The 24626-nt window shown below is 42.2% G+C and overlaps 3 protein-coding genes across 4 annotated transcripts; 2 read left to right on the forward strand and 1 right to left on the reverse strand.

Moving 5' to 3' along the window:
• The first annotated feature begins 497 nt into the window (after window positions 1-497).
• On the forward strand, window positions 498-4736 carry btf3l4 (basic transcription factor 3-like 4). Its single transcript, XM_073477199.1, has 6 exons — window positions 498-566; window positions 1043-1104; window positions 2360-2473; window positions 2579-2780; window positions 3995-4054; window positions 4368-4736. Exons 2-6 carry the CDS (start codon window positions 1051-1053, stop codon window positions 4412-4414), a joined length of 477 nt encoding a protein of 158 aa, XP_073333300.1. The 5' UTR covers window positions 498-566; window positions 1043-1050; the 3' UTR covers window positions 4415-4736.
• A 385-nt stretch (window positions 4737-5121) lies between these two features.
• On the forward strand, window positions 5122-14575 carry zfyve9b (zinc finger, FYVE domain containing 9b). Its single transcript, XM_073476435.1, has 16 exons — window positions 5122-5185; window positions 6535-7280; window positions 7380-7479; window positions 7560-7759; window positions 7865-7976; window positions 9366-9488; window positions 10488-10643; window positions 10800-11024; window positions 11109-11191; window positions 11273-11377; window positions 11473-11623; window positions 12964-13044; window positions 13335-13497; window positions 13648-13753; window positions 13836-14015; window positions 14414-14575. The coding sequence occupies exons 1-16, from the start codon at window positions 5122-5124 to the stop codon at window positions 14573-14575; spliced, it is 2757 nt and encodes a 918-aa protein (XP_073332536.1).
• Window positions 14576-17292: 2717 nt separating this feature from the next.
• On the reverse strand, window positions 17293-24330 carry elovl1b (ELOVL fatty acid elongase 1b). Of its 2 annotated transcripts, none has more exons than XM_073475998.1 (8): window positions 23944-24330; window positions 20576-20678; window positions 20284-20474; window positions 20048-20128; window positions 19881-19937; window positions 19679-19784; window positions 19142-19278; window positions 17293-18044 (listed from the first exon to the last, which is right to left on the reverse strand). In XM_073475998.1, the coding sequence occupies exons 2-8, from the start codon at window positions 20652-20654 to the stop codon at window positions 17730-17732; spliced, it is 966 nt and encodes a 321-aa protein (XP_073332099.1). In that variant the 5' UTR covers window positions 20655-20678; window positions 23944-24330; the 3' UTR covers window positions 17293-17729. The 2 variants fall into 2 exon arrangements, with proteins under 2 accessions (XP_073332099.1, XP_073332101.1); XM_073476000.1 differs by lacking the exon at window positions 23944-24330 and adding an exon at window positions 22153-22173.
• Between the last annotated feature and the right edge of the window lie 296 nt (window positions 24331-24626).

Genomic DNA, 24626 nt, shown 5'->3' on the forward strand with positions numbered 1-24626 from the left:
CTTCTCCAAAAGCACACTGTGATCTACGCCATCACCTCAGTTCATGCTACACCCCTCGTCTACAACAGTTATAAGGCTATCAGTGTTTTTTTTTTAAAACATTCACTCAACTACTACTACTCAAATTTTTAGCAAAACTTTTTTTTTTTGACTTTTTTTTGACTTTTTCTATACATGACTGTGGGGACAAGTAGTTCTGTAGTGCTGGGAATGTTAAATAACAGATTAAAAAACAAATATTGCTAAATTGATGGCCCCAGAGGCAAATAACCTGTTGTTTTATTGTAAAATATTGGGGGGGATTAAGCCTCAACTGTTTTCAGGTGTGAATTTCTATAAAGACTAGAGACAGAAAAAATGGACGTTTCCATAGACGCTTTTAGCAGTATTTGTTCAGTGTGTGTGGGTGTAGTTGATAAAGTGTCCTGTAGGTGGCAGCACGACGCCCGAAGTCATCCAGCTGGTCGGAAACGAAGAAGAAGAAAAATCTGTATGGTATGTGACGTAATCTCTTCCTGATAACCTCCATCTTTCAGTACCGCATGCCTCTGTGGATATTAGAGCAGGTTTGGCCTGATAAATGTTGGTGTGTGTGCGATGTTTGGTGTTTGTGGATGTTGGTGTTTGGTCGGAGCAGAGCTGTCGGGCTGAGCGGAGCGGTGACACGCTGTGTGCTCAGTCCGGAGGCCCTGTGTTGTGTTTTCATCTGCAGCTGCTAACCACACACACACACACACACACACAAACACACACACACACATAGCGGACTGTCTGCTGACAAGTTGGAGCCAGTCTGAGTTACTATTGCATCAGCGTGGTCCAATTATCCTGTCCATTTAATGTCTGTTCATCGGTTATCCTCGGGGATGAAACAGTTTTCCTGTTAGCTCATTTGTAAACACTCCCGTTAGCTCATGTTGTTGTAGCTAATGCTGGTGCCTGACAGTCGACAGGGGAGCAGCAGCATGTTAGCTGTGTAGCTAAAAACATTAATGTGCTTTATTTTTTTTTCAATATTATCTCCATTTCTGTCACACTGTAGGTGAAAACATGAATCAAGAAAAGCTGGCAAAGCTTCAAGCCCAGGTCCGGATAGGAGGAAAGGTAAGTCTACACCCAGGAAATGGGCCATTGTTTTGACTGGAGAGGTTTTAATGACAGATGGTACATTAAAGTACATAATAGCATGTTGTACGTGTTTGTGATTTCATGGTTTGCCTTTTAATTATGTCAAATAAAATACACTAAACCAAAACTAACAGTATCTTTCCATTTCAAGTGGTGTTTGTATTTTTTTAAATGTATTATTTACAAGTTTTACAGTGTTAATACTATGTAGCCTACTAAAAGTCATTATTGAAATTCATGTTGTAGTTTGTCCTCAGTACAGTCCAACAAAATAAACATGAGCATGTTTATACTGTTTCTGTGACATTTTTAGACAAAATTAGGGGATTCCTCCATAATCGATTATATGATTAAATCCGTTTTTGATGTTTGGCTTACTGTTATTTTTGTTAAAGGTGCATTATGTAGTTTTGGGAAAGAAAGAGAAAGATCTTCTGACTGTTTTTTGTTTTGTTTTTTATGCCGAAACAAACATAATAAACAAACTCTTTGTTTTCATGACATAATAAACAAACTGACCTTAAAGGGCAACACAATTTCATACTGTTTTACTTTGTTTATATGTGGCAGACCCTGCCACCTTTCTAGCTTCAAACAGTGTTCTGGGGACCTTATTTACCTCTGAGATCAGCTTATTTATTCAGTTATGGAAAATGTAAATATTTCTGAGTTTGTAATATTTGTTGACAAAAACAGGGAAGAGATACTGACTCACTTTGAAGACTGCAGTATCTAATCTATAAATCCACCAGACCGGTATATCAACTTATATTAGTTTGTCACTGACTTATTGCTATAGTCACTGAAGCCGGCCAGTAACAAGAAATTGTGGTGCAGAAATTCCCAAAATATGTTTATGGTTTTTACCACAAGAGACCTATGACAAGTTTATTGTCAGATAAAAGCAAAATGTTCCACTCAGACTAGAAGTCAAGCAGGAGTCACAGCAGGAGGCCAACTACATGACAGTACCTGAGTTTTTCAACTCCCAGATATCTATATCCTTATCAGCCTCAAAGACCTGCCCAACTATAGACCGCAGCACTGCTTGAAACAGATTTTGGACAGAATTACTTGTTTGATTCATGTGTGTATTAATTTTGAGAAACATTGAAATAAACAAGATTTTACAACAAAGGCTTTGTGCCCCTTCGGCCTTTTATTTTTCTTTTAATGCTGTCACTCTTCATGTTGCTGTCAGTAAGGAGTCTTATCTTCTCTTTGGTTGTAGGGATCTGCGCGCAGGAAGAAGAAGGTGGTACACAGAACTGCAACTGCTGACGACAAGAAGCTTCAGAGTTCATTAAAGAAGTTGGCTGTCAACAACATTGCTGGAATTGAGGAGGTAAATTGGTCTTTTGTATAAGGAAACTCTGAATGTAGAGCTCGGTCAGGTTTTTAACATTTATGTGTCCTTAACTTTAACAACTGAGCGGTCTCCACCTCTCAGGTGAACATGATCAAGGATGACGGGACTGTGATCCACTTCAACAACCCCAAAGTTCAGGCCTCTCTGTCCGCCAACACCTTCGCCATCACTGGCCACGCTGAGACCAAACAGCTGACAGAGATGCTTCCCGGCATTCTCAGCCAGCTGGGAGCAGACAGCCTCAGCAGCCTGCGCAAACTGGCGGAACAGTTCCCTCGGCAAGGTGGGTGCTGTGACATTTAACAGTCACTTGGCTTAAGACCAATTTGCATGGGATTAGTATAATCTGAGGACCTCTAGTAATTAGTAATAATTGCAGAGGTTGGCTGTGATCTTAATCCTGCGTACACTATTTTCCACGGCAAATTACCGACCATATTGCACCAAACACAGAGGTCATGTCATAATATTAGTCCTGTGCAGATGGCATATCTGTGACGTGGGGTCATATTTTATTGAACATCTGTTGACTGCTGTCAGACCACAAAACAAGTATGAAATTTGATCGCGGCTCTTAATATGTTGAACAACTAACAGCTGTATTGTGAGATTGGTTATATTAATATTTAATTAGTGATGACAGAAAAGGTTACAGGCAACGAAAGATTGCCATATTAAAATCCTGCCACAAAACATCTGTTACTTGATCTAAATTAGCTGAAAATGTGTATTTATGCTTGGTACACACGAAGCACTGATGTTATACAGAACCGTGACATCACATCTGTGGCATAATGTCAGTAAATTCATGTAAAATTCAATGTCCTCAGCCTCTCTGTGTCTCTCCGCGACTGGCTCATTCATTGCCACTGAAGTTTAAAAACAATTCAATTCTCAATTCTATAGTTTCATTTCTTTAAAGGGCAAAAATAATGTTCTAAAACTTCTGGCCGCTATAGTTTTTAGCAAACTTTTCTCAAAAAAGTAGTAAATAGAGAATTTTGTCGAGAACTATTTTCAGAGGTGGATTAGTACACATTTGGTGCTCTGTGAAAGGCGCTGTGTGATGGACGCTGAAGTGAGGCAAAGACGCCATGTAGCCTAATTCAAATCCTTTGACTCGCTATTTTCTCCCGCTTTAAGCCCAAAATATTCCCAAATTTGTGAGCTGGCATTCTTTCTGTAGTAACCTCCCAAATATGGACACGTGTAGCCTCTGCTTCCATGACAGCTATGCCTGCATTGTCTTTTCAAAATAAAAGCCTGAAATTACGTAACAGCTATTCAATATTCGGTATTGTGAAAAGTATTGCATATGACGGCAAATAACGTGTTATTCAATAGTATCTAATATCCACCCAAGCGTGGTTGACGATGACAAAAATAAAGAATATCACCAGCTTATTCTCTATGAAATTATTACAGATCTGGTTAAAATCATTGAATGACCAAAGCTGAAGCTATAACATGTTTTTTTGATTGTACATTTCATCTCAGCTCTCGACAGCAAGGCTCCAAAAGCAGAGGACATCGAGGAAGAGGATGATGATGTTCCAGGTATGATATTGGTATTAGATACATGAAACTCAGACAGTTAAATGTTTTTTCACACACACACTTGAACTCATTTTCATAACTAAGATTTGTTATTTTTCAGATGTTTAGCAAATTTCCTAAATTCTCCACGCACTCTGTTATTTAGTTAACTGGAGAAGATCCACACTGTAGAAGTGATATTGGTCTGTTCAGTCCTTGCAAAGACTAAATTCGGCTTCATTTGGTATAATTTTTTAAGAGTAATAGAGTAAATACAGAATCACGTGAAAGTGTTTTCTTGCATTGTAATTATTAACAATGTGTTGCTCTGCAGATCTGGTGGAGAACTTCGATGAAGCCTCAAAGAACGAGGCAAACTGACACACATGAAGATGATGTACGCACGGACTGGACTGCAACGAAGCGAGAAAGCTTCTCCGGTGTTTTAAAGTCTAGACATATCAGACACTATCCCCACAAACCAGAGACTTTTCTATTTTACCATGGATGGCCCACGTATGTCCTGAGTCAGACTGGCTTGTGCACTTAAACAAAAAAAAAGAAAAAAGAACATATTCCCCTCTGGTAAATGATTAAATCCCCTCTCCACTTTGTCAGTCATGGTCAGGATTACAGTGGTCATTAAATCAAGTCTTAAGACTTTTTGTTTATGAAACAAAATAAAGGTGATTAACATTTTTTACATGGTGCTGTGATCATTGTTAAGTGAAGATTATAGAATGAATAAAATGATCTACAAATTGAGTGATGCTGAAACCTGAGATATGACAGGGTGTGCATAAATGCATGCGTGCATGCATGCAGGTTTTTTTTTCCATATCTGGCATCATAGCTGTGTTGTGTTGGCCTGTGCGCTGTCCTGCGGGCTGTGTAGACAGCAAACTGGGGAGGGACGTTTCTGCACACCTCTTGAGTTTCTTCAAAGAGCTGCAGAGAGACACAGGGGAGGAGGGAGATCACAGAGAGGGGGGAAGAGAGGCGAAAAAAACCATCCCATCCTCCTGCTTGTGAGCAAGGCACTGCTGCTTGAACCCGTTTCGCTCCGCACTCAGATGTAACCGGATAAAATGCTGAAGTTCTTCTCTGCGCGGGATGACGAGAATGAAAGCCTTCTGGGAGCGATAACTGAGGGTAAGAACAGCGTCCACAGCAGCGGGGTGGGGATGCTTGCTCGCTCGCTTGCCTGCTTGCTTGCTTTACTCTCCATTCATTGCCTGCCTGCGCGTTACAAGATGATGATACTGCGCGTCTGTGTTTGTCACAGAAAACTGCTGATCCAGCATTTTGGCTGCGCGCATAGTCCCGCATCATCATGTATGTGTGTTGCGCACATGCCCGTGTGCAGACTGCTGCGCACATACGCGCATCAGGCTCCCCAGTAAACACCACCTCGGTGTGAATGTCCTGCTGGATCTGATGTAACGGGATGCGGAGTGAGTGTCGCATTGCCGCCGGTGGTCTCGGTGCCTGCGAGCGGATTAAACATTTGCACGTGTGTTGAATGCGTCACCGTCCCGGGAAGCGATCGCTCCAGTCAGCCGGAGCCCCGCCGCCGTGTCGCGGGGTAATCTTCACTCTGTAGCCCGCAGCAGGAGCGACACGGCCCGCCTTTCTTTTTTATGGTTTCTGTGAAGCAGCTGCAATGCAGTTTAACCCAAGAAATCAGTGTATCAAATATTCTTAAGCGTTTTGATGCCAGAGCGCATCACACAGTGCAGGAGTGTCAGCTGAACAGCTGTCGGGTTTTCTGGGATTTCTACTGCTTCTGGTCCTGAGTCATAACTATTCATGAACCAGCTCAATGAAACAGCAGCTGTGGACACATTAAGTGGCGTTGCATTACAGTGATGGTTATGACGTGACTCACATATGAGGGAAGGATGCTCATTGGCTGTAATCACAGCCTTCATGTTGTATTTCATTGTTGAGATTATGAATGGAGTCGTGTCAGAAGCAAATAGTTTATTTGGTGCCGATGTGCTCTCTGAGGTGATCAATAGAAAACTCCAATGTGCAGAACATTTTATTACCACACCAAAGACACACACAATGAGCCAATACACAGGAGCAAACATCTGTAAAGAAAAAAAAAAGTATCTGCAGATCCTCATCCTGCAGAGCCAATTAAAACCAGATTGAACTCTTTCTCCTCTTGGGAGCCAGCAGCTATGTGCGACCACCAATTACTTATTGGTTTCATGTCAACATTTAGTCCTCTCCATGTAGTCTGTTCTGTGACACACCTCTCAAGGGCACCTGAGTGTCAGTGCTGCCTTTAGTGATGATTGAGGGCTATGAGGTATGCACAGGGTCATGAAATAAATGATCACACGCTGCTAAATGGCCACTTAGCACATATGAACACAGCTTTCACACCAAATGAGTCATTATTCATGAGCATGGTTTGTTTAAGTGTGTGTGTGTGTGTTTGACAGAAAGAGAGATAGAGACATTAAGTGTTCATGATGTCCTCATCACAGATGAAGGAGACAACCCGTCTCTTCAGGACACCAAACACCACTGGCTGAACAGACCCTGCCTGCTGGTGCTCAAAGATGGAGACGTGTCCAAACCAGGACTGGGCTGCGGCCAAATACGACCAGAATCTCCCTCCAAGACGACTTCAGACGTGTCTGTCAGAGGCAGCTTTGAGCCATGTGAGCAGAAACCATCTGAGCATCCTGCCAAAACTGCTTCACCCTCCCAGCTGGAGGAGGGCAGCTGCACTGTGACCACCATCTCCACATGGGGAGAGTCTTCCAGCCCCCTGGTGCTGAGCCCTGCCGAGGCTGCGTGGCCAGAGGAGGAGGAGGATGGATTGGCAGGGGAGAAGAAGAAGGAGCCCCAGGTTCTCCCATCAAAGGAGGACTCTGTGATCGAGGAGAAGGAGCTGGAGGAGAGCAGGCTGGAGCAACAGGAGCAGTCCTGCAGCTCAGAGGCGACTGCAGCACACGAGGAGCTCCAGAGCCAGTTTAAGATGGGAAGCTCTGATGGAGGAGATGAGACAGCAGCCAGCGGGGAGGGAGCGATGGGAGACTGCGCAGCTTCGCCTATGGATCCTGACAATGAGTTGAGCCCTGTTGGGATCCTGTCCAAGGATCGAGGCACCGTCCTAGGGGAGGTGGCTCCAGTTTGGATCCCTGATGCTCAGGCGCTGGTGTGCATGAAGTGTGGGGTCAAGTTTACGTTTACTAAGAGGAGGCACCACTGCCGTGCTTGTGGGAAGGTGAGGAAAAATGTGAAGTTTAAACGTTGAGCAGCATTCTTCTCTAGCTTGATAACACCTGTGTCCTTATGTGGTGTGTGTGCATGTGTGTATTGTCAGGTTTTTTGTGCACTTTGCTCCAGTCTGAAGTTCAGACTCACACATCTGGATGGCAAAGAGGGAAGAGTTTGCATTTCCTGCCATTCAACCCTCATCAAAAGTGAGCAATGTTTTTTTTTTTTACAGATTGTTTTTAAAATGAAAATTTGCAAGGAAGTAATTCTTACATCTTCTCCTCAGGGACACCTCCAAGGGGGAAAAGGAGGGTGTGGTTTGCAGATGAAATCCTCAATAAGCAGTCAGAGTCTGCTCCGACCACACCAGTCAGAGGACCGAACTTCTCACCGCTGATGAGACGAGCACTGGGCGGGTCGGTTAAAAGTCCTGTGGGATCGCCACAGATCAGGAGAACCTTGCGTCCACATGGGACCAATATCAATGTAAGATCACCCAAAACATGACACAGGACATATTTCTCAGGTAGCTTGTCTAACACAGATTTGACAAAAAAGTGGGCTCACTCCTCTGCTGTCCTCTTCTTCCAGGAGGCCTGTGGTCCTTACGGATGGGGCACCACAGCTTTGGTGAGCAGCTCCGCAAACCTCATCCCTCTGGACGGCCTGCCACCCATCCTCACCTCCACCGGAGTCAAAGGAGGTAAGAAAGCTTCCACCCAATTTGAGGGTGAGAGTCAAAAACTTTGCAGAAAAACTGGATTTTCCTGACCTTCGAAAGTGCTGCACCTGCTTTTTTGGTCCTCTCATGTCTTGCACAGTGTGCGTGGTGCAAAGATAGGAGGAGAGGCACGAAAAGAAGGGAGCTTCATGCAAATCAGGCAGCACAAAGTCAGGTGAAAATTTGGTCTCTGATGTTGTGAGGAGTTGACAATTTAGTGATAACAAAAGGAAGAACCAACTGAAGTGACATCAGTTACAGAATAATACTGAATTACCTAATTGAAGACTTCAATCTTAAGTACATTCAATTAAAGATTAATTAGTGATTCCTGCCAGGCAGTTACAGAAAATTGAAATAGTCAAGTTGAGTACAAGTATCTATCTCTATGAAATTATACTTAAGTACAGTACTTGGGTACATTTACTTTACTGCTGCTCAGTGTTTTTGTTGCATTGGAAGCCTCTAATTTAAAGACATGTATAATTTCGGCCACAAGGGTTCTCTCAATCAAAACAAAACAAAACCCGTAGGTAGAGTGGGATCATGGCAGTTGTTGTCTCCATTCTTCATCGATCTGAAGTGACTCTGAAATGTTCATAGACACGTTTTTTAAAGTTTTGTTCGCCAACTTCCTTCCTCACTCTCTGACGTATCATCTGATGTTTCCCCGGAAGTTATTGCGACTGGCTAGGAAATGAAACACACTGTTACTTTAAACAAAATTATGTATTTCTCTGGTTTTGTACGTTGCTGGAAACATATATGATAATATGACTACACAACTGAATATATAACAAAGGTCTAGTCATTTATAGACAATTTTTTTCTTCCGTTATATTCAACTTTATCTAACTGTAAGTGAAATCAGCAATGCACTTGGATACTCGTTCATTGTCTGTGCACATGGCCGACAAATTAAGGCCTGTGAGGGGAAGACAATCAGTTCAAAAAAGAGAAAAAACGTAAAACATCCAACCCCTACCATCAGAGTGCCACTGAGCAAGGCACCTAACATGTACATGTGCTATGTTAATGTTTTCATTTTCCCCTCTTAAAAGTCATGATTACTCCCTGTTGGCGCTGGTACTGTAAATGATAATGTGAACCCCTCCTTGCCTGGTTAAACATAGGCGTTTCACAATAATGGCATTAATACAACCTCCCTGGTCTTTGCATCTTATTTAGGAGCAGGCGTAGACAATGGTTATTAATCCTCGCACAGCTAGGAGTTCATTTTCAAACATGAATCTTTCATGAGGTTAGCTCTTGTATTTGGTTACAATGGACAAACGTACAATGTCATAAAAATACTCAGCAGCTGTAGAAGATGCAGTCTAACAGCAGTGATATTGTGTTTTCTTTTCTCAGATTACACTGTGGAGGAACAGCCCTCTGAGATGTTGCTCATTCAGGAGTTGGAGAGCGGCAGGCCCAAGCCCCTGGTGTTTGTCCTCAATGCAAACCTACTTGCTATGGTCAAACTGGTCAACTGTACGTTTCTTTTTTTAAATTTTCATTATGCTTGATAAAATGCATATAAAACGACGCACATTGGCAACATACTTTGCACAGTCCCATTCAAGAATAGGGCTGCTGTGATCCTGCAAATAAATTCATGCAGGATTGAGAATTATAGGTCCAGTGTGTAGGATTAATAGGGATTTAGGAGCATAAATTGAATATAATTTGTATAATTACTTTTTAATTAGTGTATAATGACTTGAAACTAAGAATTGTTGTGTTTTTGTTACCGTAGAATGAGCCTTTTATAACTACACAGGGAGCTGGTTCTTTTCGGGTAGAGGGTAGTCAGGTTAGAGGGTTGGAGTAGAGGGTAGAGGGTTAAGTCCACCATGTAGCAATGACATGTTTCTACAGTAGCCCAGAATGGACAAACTGCAGCCACAGCAGGGGAGGGTGAGATGATGGGAATTCAGCTGGTTGCAATCTGCAGCCACTCTGCTATATGCCACTAAATCCTTCACAGTGGATAAAAAAAAAATCAAAATTAGCTAATAAATTTTCATTTTTTCTTTTATTACTTTCATATATTTTTTAGCTCGTGCATCCACATTCCTACACTCTACTTCCTACTCTGTTTTGTAATTCATATTGTCTTTAAAGGTCAAGTGAAATTATACTTATATATCATTTTATCTGCTATGTAAGTCACTTTCCCTGCAAAGGGAGACATTTATATTTGAGATTTTTTGGTTGGCTACAGCACAAGTTTGTTTACTTTATCTCTTATTCCCGACGGTCTAACACCTTCACTCTGGCAACCTGCCAGCTGCTGTCAGTCAAACTAGACACCAACACATCCCTTTAGCTGGCTGAGACGAAAAGGAGGATTTCTGGTATTTCCCTAAAGACCCTTTTTTCTTCCTTTTAACTTGACGTCAATTTTGAATACATAAAGGGATCACTAAATGTGATTTCAGTCGAACTATCCCTGTAGACCCCTGAGGTTGTGCTTTGATTGTGTGACAGATGTTAACAGGAAGTGTTGGTGCGTGACGACGAAGGGGATGCACGCCGTGGGCCAGGTGGAGGTGGTGGTGCTGCTGCAGTGCCTGCCTGAAGAGAAAAGCTTCCCCAAAGACATTTTCAGCCACTTCATCCAGCTGTACAGGGACAGCCTCACAGGTCAGAGCCACACACACAGTAAGATGCAGTCATTTTTGAGTAGTTATGTAGAAGTAGTGATGTCTTCGAGTGACTTCTGCCCACTTTTGAACCCCTCAATGTGTTTTTTTCTGCTATAATAACAATAACATGTGTCCTTCCTCTGTATCCCTGTAGGAAAGGTTGTGAAACATCTGTCCCTATCCTTGTTTGGCAGCCGCTTCCTGGGCAGTGAGGAGCATGCAGGCTTCCTGTACCTCCGCTCCACTCTCCAGTCCCTTCAAGGTCTACCTCTGCCCAACCAGCCCTACCTCTTTGGCCTGCTGGTCCACAGAGCAGAGGTGGCCTGGGCCAAAGCCTTTCCTCTGCGTCTCATGCTGCGATTGGGGGCCGAATACAGATGTAAACAAGGCCCTAATGCTAAACGCTGTATCTGTTCTGCTACAGGTTTCCTCTTCAGTTACACACTTTGTTTCTTGTTCCCAGTTTACCCGTGTCCACTGTACAGCGTGCGTCTTAGGAAGCCCTTGTTTGGAGAAATTGGTCACACCATCATGAGACTGTTAGTGGTGAGTATGTTGTTTCACATCATTAAAAGGTGTCTTACTTCCCATAATTGATGTTGACAGGCTCCTTACATGCTGTTCCAGGATTTTAGGAATTACCGTTACAGCCTACCAATGGTGCCAGGGCTTACTGTGGATCTAGAGGCGCAGAGGACCTGCATAAAGATACCAACCACCGGGTACAATGAAGTAAGACTAAGCCTTTATTTTCCTCACAAAGTTAATGTTTATGTATCTTTCATCAATCATCACCCTATCTTCTCTGACCATTTGTCTCACGTTAGCTGATGAAGGCTTTGAATAAGTCCAATGAGCATGTGCTGGCCATCGGGGCATGCTTCAATGAGACGGCAGACTCTCACCTCATTTGTGTGCAAGGAGACGACGGCCAGTACCAGACCCAGGCCATCAGCATCCACAATCAGCCACGCAAAGGTGGGACATAGCTGGATACCGTGAGGGACATCAGCATGATAATCGCAATAAGGGGGGGGGGGGGGGGGGGGGGGGGGGGGGGGGGTCCTGATTGACTGATACGATCATTGAGCTGTTGTTTAGGGAAACATTGATACTTGTTTGGATTTGTGCACTGGAAAGAAAAAGATCAGCACATTCAGATCTGTACAAGAGCTTTGTTCACGGGGGTATCTAATTATAAACTAAATAAAAATGCATTTAAAGGTCCAGTGTTAAGGATTTAGTGGCATCTAGTGGTGTGGTTGCTGACTGCAACTAACTGAACACCCCTCATCTTACCCTCCCCTATGGTAGGAACGATCCAGTGTCTGGTTTGTCCATTCTGGGCTACTGTAGAAACATGGTGGTGCAAGATGGCAGGATGCTTGGAAGAGGACCCACACCCTCTGCAGATATAAAACTGTGTGTTCATGCGGTGTTGGAATAATGGGGAAACTTTTTTCCAACTGGGAAAATTCACGTGATCCACCTCAAGTCAGAACAACAACTTGAAAAGTCATGCAACATAGCGGACGAAAGGAAATATGCATATTTGTGAAATTAATTACATTTAATTTCTTACATAGTCCTTTTCCTTTGCTCTTCCTTGTTACTCAAATACTGGAAACAGCAGTCAATGTGTTGTTTTAACGCTCTAAAAGTGATAAAATGCAAAACAACTTATTTTTGGTGTCCATGTTGCTCCAAATTCCAACTTCACGCACATGAACACCCCAAAGTCGGAAGACCGACTTCCCAAACTCGGGAAGTGAACCATCCGGTGAGCACATGAATGCAGCAAATGGCTCATTCAAAGTTAATGAAAAACACAAGAATTCTTAGCTTAAGGTGATTATACGGTATTGAAATCCTAAGTATGAATATTATATTCTACTTCTGCCCCTAAATCCTATACACTGGGACTTTAAACTCCAAAGACCATTTAGTGCAATCTGCTCATTTTAAGCCTTTCAATTACATCACATGTAGATGTGCAGCCAAACATTGTGTACACCCCATTTGATATTATTCTAAATCCCAAGACATTAGATATTTTTTTTACATGGTACAAGGAAATATCTACAAATGTTGGCAAGAAGTTTGCTTGATTCAGATTTCAACACTATTAAACTACCTAAAAGGAAACGAAGGGACGGGAAGCAAAGCACAGGGCAATACAGACTCAAGTTCACTTACCCTTATTGAACACTAGATGGCACTACATGTTTTTTCTTAATATTTTCAAGACTGATTATAACAGGAATGGAGTCACAGAGTTTGTCTTGAAGGATGTTTTTCTTTCTCTTTTTTTATTTCAGTGACTGGATCCTGCTTTTTTATATTCAGCAGTGCACTGAAAGCGTCTGCAGGGTACCTTGCCAAGTCCAGTATCGTAGAAGGTAGGATGTGCACTCAGGGAGTCAGTCAGGGTCACCTTGACTTTTTCCTGCTCACTCACAGGAAATGTACATTTTACATTTCTTTTAAAGTAGTGCATGTTAACATCCCTTCTTCAGAACTGCTTTATTCAGAGTGTCTTGATCTTTGTATGTGTGTGTCTGTATATTTTAACAGACTGTTTGTCTAGGCGTGTGTACATGTTGATGCGTGTGTGTGTGTGTGTGTGTGTGTGTGTGTGGCCGTTGGTGTCTGTTTGTGTGTTTCTCCTGTATCGCTGTCCCCTCCCCAGATGGGCTTATGGTGCAGATCACTGTGGAAACCATGGCAGAGCTCCGCCGGTCACTACGGGAGATGAAAGACTACACTGTAACCTGTGGGCGGCTGGACCAGTCAGACAGCCAGGAGCTTGTTTGTGTACAGTGGGTGGAGGAGAAATGCACTGTGAATAAGGGGTGTGTGTCCATGTGTTTGAAGTTCAGCCTCAGAGCGAAGCTTTTGTGCTCAAAGAGAACAACAAAACAATCCTGTTTATAAAAAAAAAGTCTGAAGTCTGGTCTACGTTGTAAATTATGTGTGTGCGTTTGTGTGTATGTGTCCCTCAGAGTTATAAGTCCCATCGATGGTAAATCCATGGAGTCCATCAGCAGTACGAAGATGTTCCAGAAGTCAGAATACAAAGAGAACGGGAAGATCATCCGCTGGACAGAAGTACATGATCTGCTTAAAATATCATCATCAGTCCAACCGAAACTGTCCCCTCTCTTTACATGCATGTGTGTGTTTTGTGCAGGTATTCTTTCTGCAGAGGGGGGATCATCCAAAAGGAGGACCAAGTGACTCAGCTGAACACAACCGGATGACGGAGCGGATCGCCCGAGCCTTCTGCTTGGCACTGTGTCCACACCTCAAGCTGCTGAAAGAGGACGGGATGGCCAAACTGGGGCTGCGTGTCGCTTTCGAATCTCAAGAGGTCAGAAACAGTAACAATATAATATATGATAATAATATAATATATATATGATATGACCTCTTTAGCGTGTTTACAGGTCTTGGGGAGTACTACTGCATCTGTGAAAAAAGTAGTATAAAGCCTTTCTGTGGCTCCAGAGGAAGCTTTGGTTCCACTTAACCAAATATTTTATGAAAAATTGTCCAGAATCTTTTTTGTCTGCTCAAAATTTGTAACATGTTGTGGTGTAGAAGCATGAAGTAGCTTTAGAAGACAAATACTGACAAACTGTTCTTAAGTGCAGTACTTGAGTAAATGCACTTCACTGGACTCTCATAAAGCAGAGTTGTAAAGTTTATAACACAGCCCCTGGGTGTGACTCTATTAAAACTAATTAGTGGTTTGTTTTGTAATTTCAGGTGGGATTTGTGGCCGGGAGCAATGGGCAGCCCCTCCCGGCTCAGTACCTCAACGCCCTGGATAGTGTGCTGATCCCCGTCATACACAGCAGGGGGCGCAAGAGGGGCGACGAGCCCATCGTGATGGAGCTTATCTTTTACATCCTGGAGAACATCACTTAGAGCTCACACCCACTAACACCATCTCATCGTTTTAACCCTGACCACAACTCTGTCTCCAGCACTTCTCATCAGTGCTGCCATCGGTTTCAGGGCAATAAAAGCATTCAAAGGGCAAACCAGACCACATCCAAGGTCTGCATCCATCCCATCCACTCACGAGTAGAGAGACGTGGTCTGACTCTTAGCGGTTTTCTGATCTCACCCTGCCCGGCCTGCAGCAGACAATCTGGGTACGCATGAAACCTAGGATGGACTATCAGATCAGGGTACTGCACTGTACAGTATAGTAGCAACCTCATAGCTTGATATCATTCATGTCACAATGTTCATTAAATTCCCATATGGAGAATACCTTTAAAGTGGGAGCTGGATTCAGCCCCACGACCTTAAAGCAAAGAGAAAAAGAAAATGACTTGAAGTACTGTATGTAGTAGATCTGTAGCTATTTGATGCACTCGGAACGAATGAATGCCAAAAGAATGTTTTCATACTTGGATGTATTTTAACTGATTGCTCATGAAATGTAATGTCAGCCTGGAATTAAACTTGCAACGACGACTGAGTTACTGCCTCTTGCCACGACCCTCTCCACAACACTCAACTAGTATTTCAAGTACTTATACTTTACTTGAGTATCGTCATCTTATCCTGCTTCATACTTACACTCTAATGTATCTCAGAGGGAAATATGGTACTTTTTCCTCCACTACCAAGGTAATCGGTAGGTAAAACTAAACTTAAAACTACACTTCAGAAAATAAAACATGCAGGAAATGTCTTTAGTTAGAGTCTTTGTCATTTTGGTAAATTTGAGGAGGCACTGGCTCCCCCACGTTCGAGAAAAACGCAGCAAAAGTGCCCTATCGGATGCCTCTATGGTAGATAAAACATGTTGAAGTGCCCTCTAGGATGTCCTTTCAGCAGACAAAACGTGGTGAGGTGCCCTGTCTTTGCTATAAATCACGACTTTCTGTGCGCTTGTTCCCCACCGCATACAACTGGTGCCAACTTTATTTTTTTGCCCCTGCTTCTTAAACATCCACCACTGCACTGGTGCATATGTTATTGAGACTGGCATGTCTCACTTGATTGTGAGTCTTAAAATGTTGTTTGTATTTTAGTACCTATTCTGAGCTTCTTAAATCTTGCTCCTGACAAGTACCCCCCTTATTATAAGTAAAACTAAAACTGAAAAGAAATAAAACTGCTGATACTAAAAGTAAAATAAACTAACCTAAACATATTTTAAACAATAAAAGCTCAAACCCACTCTGAAAACTAACTAAACTATGAAATTAAACTGAGCCCAAAACAAAAATAAAAGACTTCACCAAGCATCCACTATAGTTCATATTTTGTTTCTAAAATCTTAACTGCACTTAGTCGTGATTTCATTTAATAACACATGTAAAATCGAATACAATCCAGTACAGCTGGTCACAGACAAGTTGATCTGAACTGCATTACATTAGGTGGCATTTCTGCAGTTTCTCCCACTCGATTAATAAACAACAGGGTTAAAGAATATTAGAATCGCCTTTCGGTATGTAACAGTCAAATTCATGATAGTTTCCTGTCGGGTTTTTTAAAGTGTCATCGAGTAAAATGTGTTTATATTCGTATTCAAGTTTATTAAAAATTTGTTCTGTAAATAGTTCTTATACTCCTGTGATGAAAAATATTGATCTGAAGCTCAGCTTCAAGGCTGATCTGTGAATAGTTTTCCAATAAATTATTAACTAGAATGGCACTCAGTAGAGAGCCTACCTCTGCCAAGGCCCAACAGTCCCCTTCAATTTAATCAAGCCTAATCCAATATAAAACTTTATAGCACTATATTACTCAAAATTTAGAGCCACCCATTACTGCTCAACCATAATCAAAACATGACCTCCATGGCGGAGGTAATAAAGAAACTTCTGATCAATCCTTATCAACTTCAGGCTGAAATTAAAAGCTTCCTGTTAGACGCATACTTAATTTGACTGAGCAGGTACTGATAATGGTGCCCTCTCCCACCCCCAGTTTCCGGCACAGTTCATGACTTAACCTTCTAGGAGGGTTAATGTTTTACAGTTGTGACTTGTGTTGCGATAAAGGATGTGTGTTGTCGATATTCAAGTTTATAAAATACTTGTTCTGTAAATAGTTACTCTTGTGATCAAAAATATTGATCTGAAGCTCAGCTATGACGCTGTTGTTAATAGTTTTCCAATAAATGATGTAGCAACTTCTGATTGGCCCATATCAATTTCAGGCTCAAATTAACAACTTCCGGTGACAGACACAGATAATTACGTTGACTGAGCGGATACAGACAATGATGAACTCATCATTTTATGACTGAACCATATAGGAGGGTTAATGTTTTACAGTTGTATCGTGTGTTGAGATAAAGGAGAAGCTGCCTGTTCTGACCCTGATGAACCAGCTGCCGCCTGAGGCTTGTGGGTGTAGATCCGGTCTGCAGGATGCTTTCTCTCTGCCTCAGTCTTTTTAAACAAAGCAGAATGGGGCTCTTGTTCACCTCCTACTTGCTCCACATGCTTGGGATGGCCGAGACAAGAGGCACAAGCAAGCAATGCAAATACTTTCCCTTTTTGTTGCAACACAGCACAATGTCAGAGTCTCTCCCAAAAGGCCTGACGGCTATGACTGAAACCCTTTCAGCACGTTACACGTACAGTAAGTGAAAATACAGACACACAAAATGTATGTTAGATAATTTAAAATGGAATTTATTGGTATTTTACATTTTAAATACACAATGTAACAAATTTAGAAAGTCTAATGCGTTATTTATTTTTTGTTTTTTTTGGTGTTGTAAAACTATTTACAAAAAGTATTTTCAAGTTTGATAGAAACTGTACAGTCGTCTGTCCACAGGGGGGTCAGATAAGTGGGGTGAAGGCAAGAGAGGTGGTGTGAAAGTGAACTAGGAGGTTGCTGCAACATCAGTGAAGATAACATTGAGGTCAAAACATCTTCTCTTCATTCATTGAGTTCCATAAATGGCTCCCCAACTTGAAGAAACAAACAAACAAACCAAAAGTGGAACCCCAACTGTGGAGATCATTGACCACGCAATTTCCCAATGTTTTGCATAGAAAACCAAAAACAAGAGAAGAAACAGCCAAAATCATCTTTGGACATCCTAAGCCTTCTTCATCTTGCCCGTGTGAGTGCTACCGTTCTCGTGGTGAGTCGAGCCGTTGGTGGCTCCGTGGGTGATGCCGTTCTCGTGGTGTTTGCCGTTGGTGTAGACAGCTGTGCCGTTCTGACACTGCTTATTGTCCTGTCTGGGCAACCGCTTGCCCTTCACGTAAGCCTGGACCCAGAAGTTAGAGAAGAGCACGAAGAAGAAGGTTCCATAAATCCAGATGAGGTGGCAGAAGATGGGGTACTGGTAGTCGCAGCTGTCCAAGAAATAATACTGGGTAGCGTGGAGGGAAACCAGGACAAACTGGATCTGTTGGGAGGAAATTGAAAGTTAGCCAAGCACTTACTATAAATACAGTAAATGTAGAGGAATTCATCTTGGTGTCTTTGGGGCAGAGACATTAACTTGGCATTTGAAAATAAAAACTGCTGACAGGAGTAGAGTAGCTTCAGACACTGAGCCACACCTAAAATGAATTAATTCATGGTACAGTATACTGTCCTGGTACTGATCCCTGATGTAAGGGTGGGCGATCTGATGATTTCAGATCAATCTTGAAGGTGCCCACAGTTTACTTTATGGCAAACGGTAGAGATCAGCGTCCTGATCCAAGTCCTATTACTTTTGTGTCTGAACTTCACATAACCTTATTGACCAAGGTTGGGCTCCTAACTGACTGTGAAATTGGGTTGCATCAGGCCCGTAAGGAGAATCTTCTCAGATGTTCCTCTCTCTAATCTCAAACCTCTACACACTACAAGGCTTGAAAATAATGGTGCATCACACAACACAGGATATTATGAAGATTATCGAACAGGGAGTGGAGGAGGTTTTATTATCTGTCAACAGCAGTATGCTAGATAATGTTAGGCTCAAGGGCTAGGGTTGTTTACCGTTGCTTGGCAACACCATCAGCTGCTCTGGGATCTCTCTCTCATTAGCTATTGTGACAGTACTGATGTAATGACAATTGCGGTCGTCCAGATTTTGAATCTTAGATATCAAACCGATTTGATATTTATCTGGGAGGCCCCTGATGAGTTTAGAGCACTTCAGGAGGTTTAGGACTAGATCGCTAAACCCCTCACATTGACAGATAATCTGGACCGACCCTCCGACCGACCAAGCTCTCTGACCAGATTTCTCCTCTGATTGTCGAGAGGGGCGAATCGGGGTCAAATACTCCTGTAGTCTGAGCTCGGCTTAACAGATGTGCTACACAAACAGTCTACAGGGTGTTTCAAAATGTAAAAAACGATCACATTCATTGTGATCGTTTGAATGGGATTAAATAAATCAGCATATTGATGTTTTTGGCAAGATTGCCCAAAACTAGCCTGAAGCCTACAATGAGCATCATTAATGATTAAACAAAACACCATAGAAGAAGTACAGGGTGTATTTACCAGCTGAATGGCAGTCATGTATTTCTTCCACCACAAAAACTTTTGGAAGCGTGGTCCAGCAGCAGAAAGGCCGTAGTAGAAGTACATGATGATATGGACGCCAGAGTTCACCATGGCATGGAAAGATCCCATTCCACCTGGATTAATAATCACAAATTAGATCAGGCTCGCTCAGACGAGTGCGACCACAGAATAACATAAATAAATAAATATATAAGTAAATGAATGCATGAATGAATGAATAAGTAATTATCAAGAAGGTAGAGGCCTAGAGATTATATGCAGAGACGCTTGGTTAATCATTTCCTTATGAATAAACAGAAGACAGTACTTTACAGGTAGCAAGCAGAAACCAAAAGGCAGACATTGCTGCTGATTGTACAGGGTCAACGTGTACAATATTGATTTGCAGGATAGTACAGGGTCAACGGGTACAGTAATGTACAGTAATGATGCTATACTATACCACCTGCTATACATCCTGCTCCATTAATCATTATAGATCTCGTCGATTGATTTTACTTCATGTAGACTCACCAGGAGCAAAGGAAATTCCCCACCACCAGGTCCAGGGCATGAAGGAGTGGTGGAAGATGTGTAGGAAGGTGATCTGGCCATGCTTTTTCCTCAACACGAAGAAGATCTGATGGAAAAAAGATATTGATGATAAGTTAAATCCACAAAGTTTTCGTGAGCAAAATTAAAACCAAGGTCGTTAGGTAAAGTTGACTGAACTTACTGTGTCCATGAGCTCAATAATCTTAGAGAACCAGAACAGCCAGGCCACTCGGACCATCTGGTGAGGAGAATAAAGACTTGAGTTGACAGGAAGCTGTGCTTTAAGTTGACAACAGGTGCACTGGCAGCAAACACTTATATGACTTCATATTAATTAAGGGGGCTTACTCGTAGTGCTTGAGGACTGTCAGACGTATCAACTGCATCGCATCTCCAGGTATACGTCGTGGCCCAACCAGACATCAAGAACTAAACAACAGGAAAATAGGATTTACTTAGGGACTGAATGTATTTGAGCTTGCAGTCAGATAAATACCAAAAAGCTGTCCTTACTGATATAAGTTCAACCAAAGCTATGTAAAAATCATTATACATTCGTTACAAGATTTTAAATAATGTCTTACTTCATAGACGATGAATATTGACAGTGCCACTAGCATGAAGTTGTAGACTATCATGGCTTCTTTTAGCTGGAAGGGCTTTCGATTGGCCATTATTCGAGGTCCGAGGTAAAGTACAAAGAACAGGTAGCACACCAAAGTTGCAGACATGGAAGCAGGAGTCTTCATAAGTGGATAATCATTCAGCCGAGGATCTAGAGGAAAAAAGGGAAAGAGAAGACAAAACCACATTAAAAAAAAAGAAACAAATATATATGAAATAATGTTTATACATTCAGCTGGGTAAATCCCTTACCAAACCCCGCTAAGAGGTAGTCGTAGATATCCACGGCATGCGAGCCAATCTCCTGGATCCTTTGAAGCACGTTCGCCATCTTGTATTGTTGTTACCCAATTATCTGCGAAAAAACCCAACAAGCTCACCGTTAGTTTTCACTCACCAAAGCCAAACACAGCAGCAATCCTTACAGCACTACCATGACAGTAATTCAAATTCAAGAACACAATATTTTGGCTAAGTTTCATGTAAAAAAAATAAATTAAAAAAATGGACATCTGGGACACATCTTCTGAATCCAGATGTAGCTTTCCTGGATGTGTAAAAGTTGTTCACATGCATCAGTCTCCTCCATCCCCCAAGAGTCAGAGTCATAAAAGTAGTTTTTAAACCATCTTTTCCAGAGACATGAAAAATTAAAAATAGTATTCTCCTTCTGAATGGATTACATGCAATGATAAAAAAACACGTCTCATTCATTCCTCAGTTGTTCTTGGTGAACACCCGTGACCAATAAATGCCTTCAAGGAAGACCATTTTCTGACATCTACTTACTCAGCAGGACTGAAATGCAATTACTGAGACAGAGCAGCTTATCCCTCACCAAACAAACACTCCCAACAAGAGAAAATCCCAGGATGCTTTGCCCCGGCTCGAACCACTCATCAGACATGGCCTGATAATAGAGAGGAGGTGCTACTGAGAACTGGGTGGGCATCCCTCATTCCACATTAAGGCGGCTCTCTACTGGCTGTTTGGGTATTGGGTCTAAACTTCTTGCATGACTCCTGCATGCAATGCTAAAATGAACTCAACTGAGAGATCACCGAACTAAAGGCAAACATTGATTTAAGCTCCTTAAACCAACAGCAAGTGTTCATTTTGATGTGGCAACAACCACATTTAATCAAAAAAATGTCCATGCAAGTGAATCAGTTCAATTACAAATAGGTTAGGCCGATCAATGTGCCACAACATGAGGTGGGTGCACAGGAATGTTACAAAGGTTTTCAAACCTGCGTATTTCTCTGCTGACAAAAGGCTTATCATATCAAGTGTAAACTGTAAAGTGTGTTCACAAAGTCAGAGACATGCAGGGTGCGGTCACCTCTCGCTGTGGTTGACCCAGAGGGAGCCATTGTTTGATGCACAATCTACAATGCACTGAGTTTTCACTGCCTTAGGACTCAAAAACAGCCCTCCTTAAGCCAATATAATTAAAGGCTAATAACTTCATGCTGTGGAATGAAGGGCAGTGAGCGGAGATCATGCAGGTGCTGCTCAGGAAAAAAAGCGAGAAGGAATGCGGTGCAAAGACATTTCAAGTGTTAAATGGTGTCCTCTCATCACAGGATGCCGAGGAGGAAACGAAGCTTGCAATTCAGGAAATCAGATATGGGACGCCGACTCACAGAATTATTATAAAACACGTCATCTTACATTATTACGCAAAAAAATAAAAGTGACACATTGATATCAAGTCAAGCCCTTTCTGCACAATCCAAATCAGCTGATTCAAAACACAACAGCCCTCTATCTGCTTGGGTTAGTGCATTACAGTAATTAGGCCAAAGGTAAAACAGATGATATCTCACAAGCTGTCTTCCTTTAGTAGATACCGCCTGCAGTTAGTTCAACACAGCATTCTTCTTCCAGTTGTACACACAAAGCAACAGCAGGACTACAGTATCTTTCTGGCCCATCTTCTTGATAAGTCTCCAGATGATAAAGTCCAGCGTTCCATACCAGTCTGTGACGGCTGCCCTTGGACTGACGTCAACCTGAAAACTTTTGACTGGAGGGTTGTCTTCATTCAGGCGTCAGTGTTATCACCAACGGTACAAATGGTGGTGTCATATAACAGATCAGATACATGACATTTCAGAAAACTCTTACGCATAAATCTGTGGTTGTTTTTGAATCGCTGATGAGGCATTGGGACAGGTGCTTCACATTTCAACAAGAGTATCATCATGTCTGTGGTGTAGAGTCTGTCCTTTTCTGAGGAAAAATTCTCAACAGTTAAATCACTCAGACCATTTTTAAGTCAGTGGTAATAATGTTTGCGTCTTTGTAACACAGTGACTTTGAATTGTGTGGCAGTTTGACCGCCTCACATGGATCAAATTGAATTTGTATTGGTAATGCACTAGATTTCAATAGTTTAGTGCAAGTTTGTATACACATGAAAGAGCTACTTTGAGCTCAATCAAATTGTGTTGCATATGACTGTGTTTCATAATCCTAAGATTAAATATGTAGGATTTGCTTTTTAAATCTCCCTACGACTACTGTGTGAACATGCAACATGTGACTCACTTGAGAGTGATTTTTTTTAAAGGAATCCTGGCCAATAAAAAAAATGACTGTTCGAGTCAGGGGGAAAGTCTTATGATCATGACAACACTGAGAAGTAAAAGGAAAGATTATGTCTGTATCCTAAGTCCCAGATGAAGATAGAAGTTCAAAGAAAAATGAAAAAGAAACTACTGAACGTGCCCACAGCTGGCAAAGACCATTTGATGAGAACGACTAACAGCAATGTCTGTACCTTCTGTTGCATCTAGTCATCAATGAACTCCAACCTAATGACATCCCCACTAATAAAAGGCTTGTGTATCACCTTGGATTTTGGACCGGTTGTACAAATGATAACTCAACTGTTCAACGGTCATTGTTGTTCAGCTACAATCAGCAATACTGGTAGCAATTCCACAAGACGACAGGAACTTTCTCATAACTGTGTGAGCCAGGGCTCCATAAAGTGTCTGCTGTGTTATTCCCATGACTGAGCGAAGCAATTTAGCTGCAGACACATGACCACCGGTCTACCTTTTAAACAATGACTTCTGTCCTCTCTCAAGAGAAATGTTTAACAGCCCAGAACCTAATCAGTCCATTTTTGTCACCAAACTAAAATCAAGTTGTTTAAATTAGTTCTACACACTGTTACCACTTCTGTATATCCCACCATAACCACTGTTCAACAAGGAGGTGGCTGGTTTACATCTGCCAATGACATATATTAAGTACAGTGGAAAGACAGGGGGAACATTTCCTGAGAGCCGTGTCAATGAATCACAGAGATGGAAAAAAGGAGCTCACGCTCATGAGGTAGGAGTTAATGATGAACAAAATGTACCAAGAGACCAAAAAAAAAAAAAAAAAAAAAACATCAGAGGGACAGCCAGAGACCCATTAGTCAAACACAATAAAGTATGTTATAAAAGGACTTTTCAAACAGGAACAGCCTGAGATCCTCAAAGGTTAAAAAGAAAAGAAACCTTTCCTGTGGAAAAAATGAATAAACCCAAACCCCCCCCACCCCTGTTGGCACACTCCACACACAAGTTAGTACACCTCCAACATGACATTGGGCAACTTACCTTGCTGAGACTTGAATTTTCCTCTTTTCGCCAATTTGGATTCCTCTTTTACAGCACGGCAAAACTTCTCTGTAATCTATAGGAGCAGACGGGCGGGCGGCAGCAGCAGCAGCAAAAAGAGAAAAACAGCAGCAGAGCAGGGAGAGAAAGAGAGAGGGAGAAAGAGAGAGATGGGGTAAGAGAATGAGAAAGTAAACTGACAAAGTGTGACTGGTACAGCAGTCTTCCAAATCCCCACCCTCCCTGACTCACACAGTGGATGAATAACTAGCTCACAGAAGGAGAGGGAGGGAAGAGCCAGAGAGAGAGAGAGAGAGAGAGAGAGAGAGAGAGAGAGAGCACTGTGTGAGTGAGCCATACAACACAGAGTACAACCCGAGTGTGAGTGAGATGGCCCCTATTTAAACCCACACTACAAAACTCGAGAAAAAAATGTGCCATTTTTTGGCCGACGCCCTGACTTTGACGAGTCGGAGTCCCACCCACCCCCCTTTACTCCCAAGGTTACACCCACTGAAACACACACACAGATAGATGTACACTGGAGTTGGCCTGTAAGTTTTCTCTCAGGGGTGGGCTGATAATATTATTCACAGGCAGCGGGCGAGAAATCAGTGGAGACTCTGTTATCATGAAGGGGGCTATTGTTATGCCTTTATTGGCTCTCTACCCGACCAACACCC

The sequence above is a fragment of the Pagrus major genome, chromosome 11 (genome assembly GCF_040436345.1).
Source record: "Pagrus major chromosome 11, Pma_NU_1.0".
Lineage (NCBI taxonomy): Eukaryota > Metazoa > Chordata > Actinopteri > Spariformes > Sparidae > Pagrus > Pagrus major.

Bases quoted from the DNA above. Each gene is read 5' to 3' on its own strand.
- elovl1b (XM_073475998.1), bottom strand. From the start codon at position 20,654: ATGGCGAACGTGCTTCAAAGGATCCAGGAGATTGGCTCGCATGCCGTG. The intron at 20,475-20,575 runs GTAAGGGATTTA...TTTTTCCTCTAG, and splicing joins CTACCTCTTAGCGGGGTTTG to ATCCTCGGCTGAATGATTAT. The intron at 19,938-20,047 runs GTAAGCCCCCTT...TCTCCTCACCAG, and splicing joins ACAGTCCTCAAGCACTACGA to ATGGTCCGAGTGGCCTGGCT.
- btf3l4 (XM_073477199.1), top strand. From the start codon at position 1,051: ATGAATCAAGAAAAGCTGGCAAAGCTTCAAGCCCAGGTCCGGATAGGA. The intron at 1,105-2,359 runs GTAAGTCTACAC...CTTTGGTTGTAG, and splicing joins AGGTCCGGATAGGAGGAAAG to GGATCTGCGCGCAGGAAGAA. The intron at 2,781-3,994 runs GTGGGTGCTGTG...ATTTCATCTCAG, and splicing joins GGAACAGTTCCCTCGGCAAG to CTCTCGACAGCAAGGCTCCA.
- zfyve9b (XM_073476435.1), top strand. From the start codon at position 5,122: ATGCTGAAGTTCTTCTCTGCGCGGGATGACGAGAATGAAAGCCTTCTG. The intron at 7,281-7,379 runs GTGAGGAAAAAT...GTGTATTGTCAG, and splicing joins ACTGCCGTGCTTGTGGGAAG to GTTTTTTGTGCACTTTGCTC. The intron at 10,644-10,799 runs GTCAGAGCCACA...GTATCCCTGTAG, and splicing joins GTACAGGGACAGCCTCACAG to GAAAGGTTGTGAAACATCTG.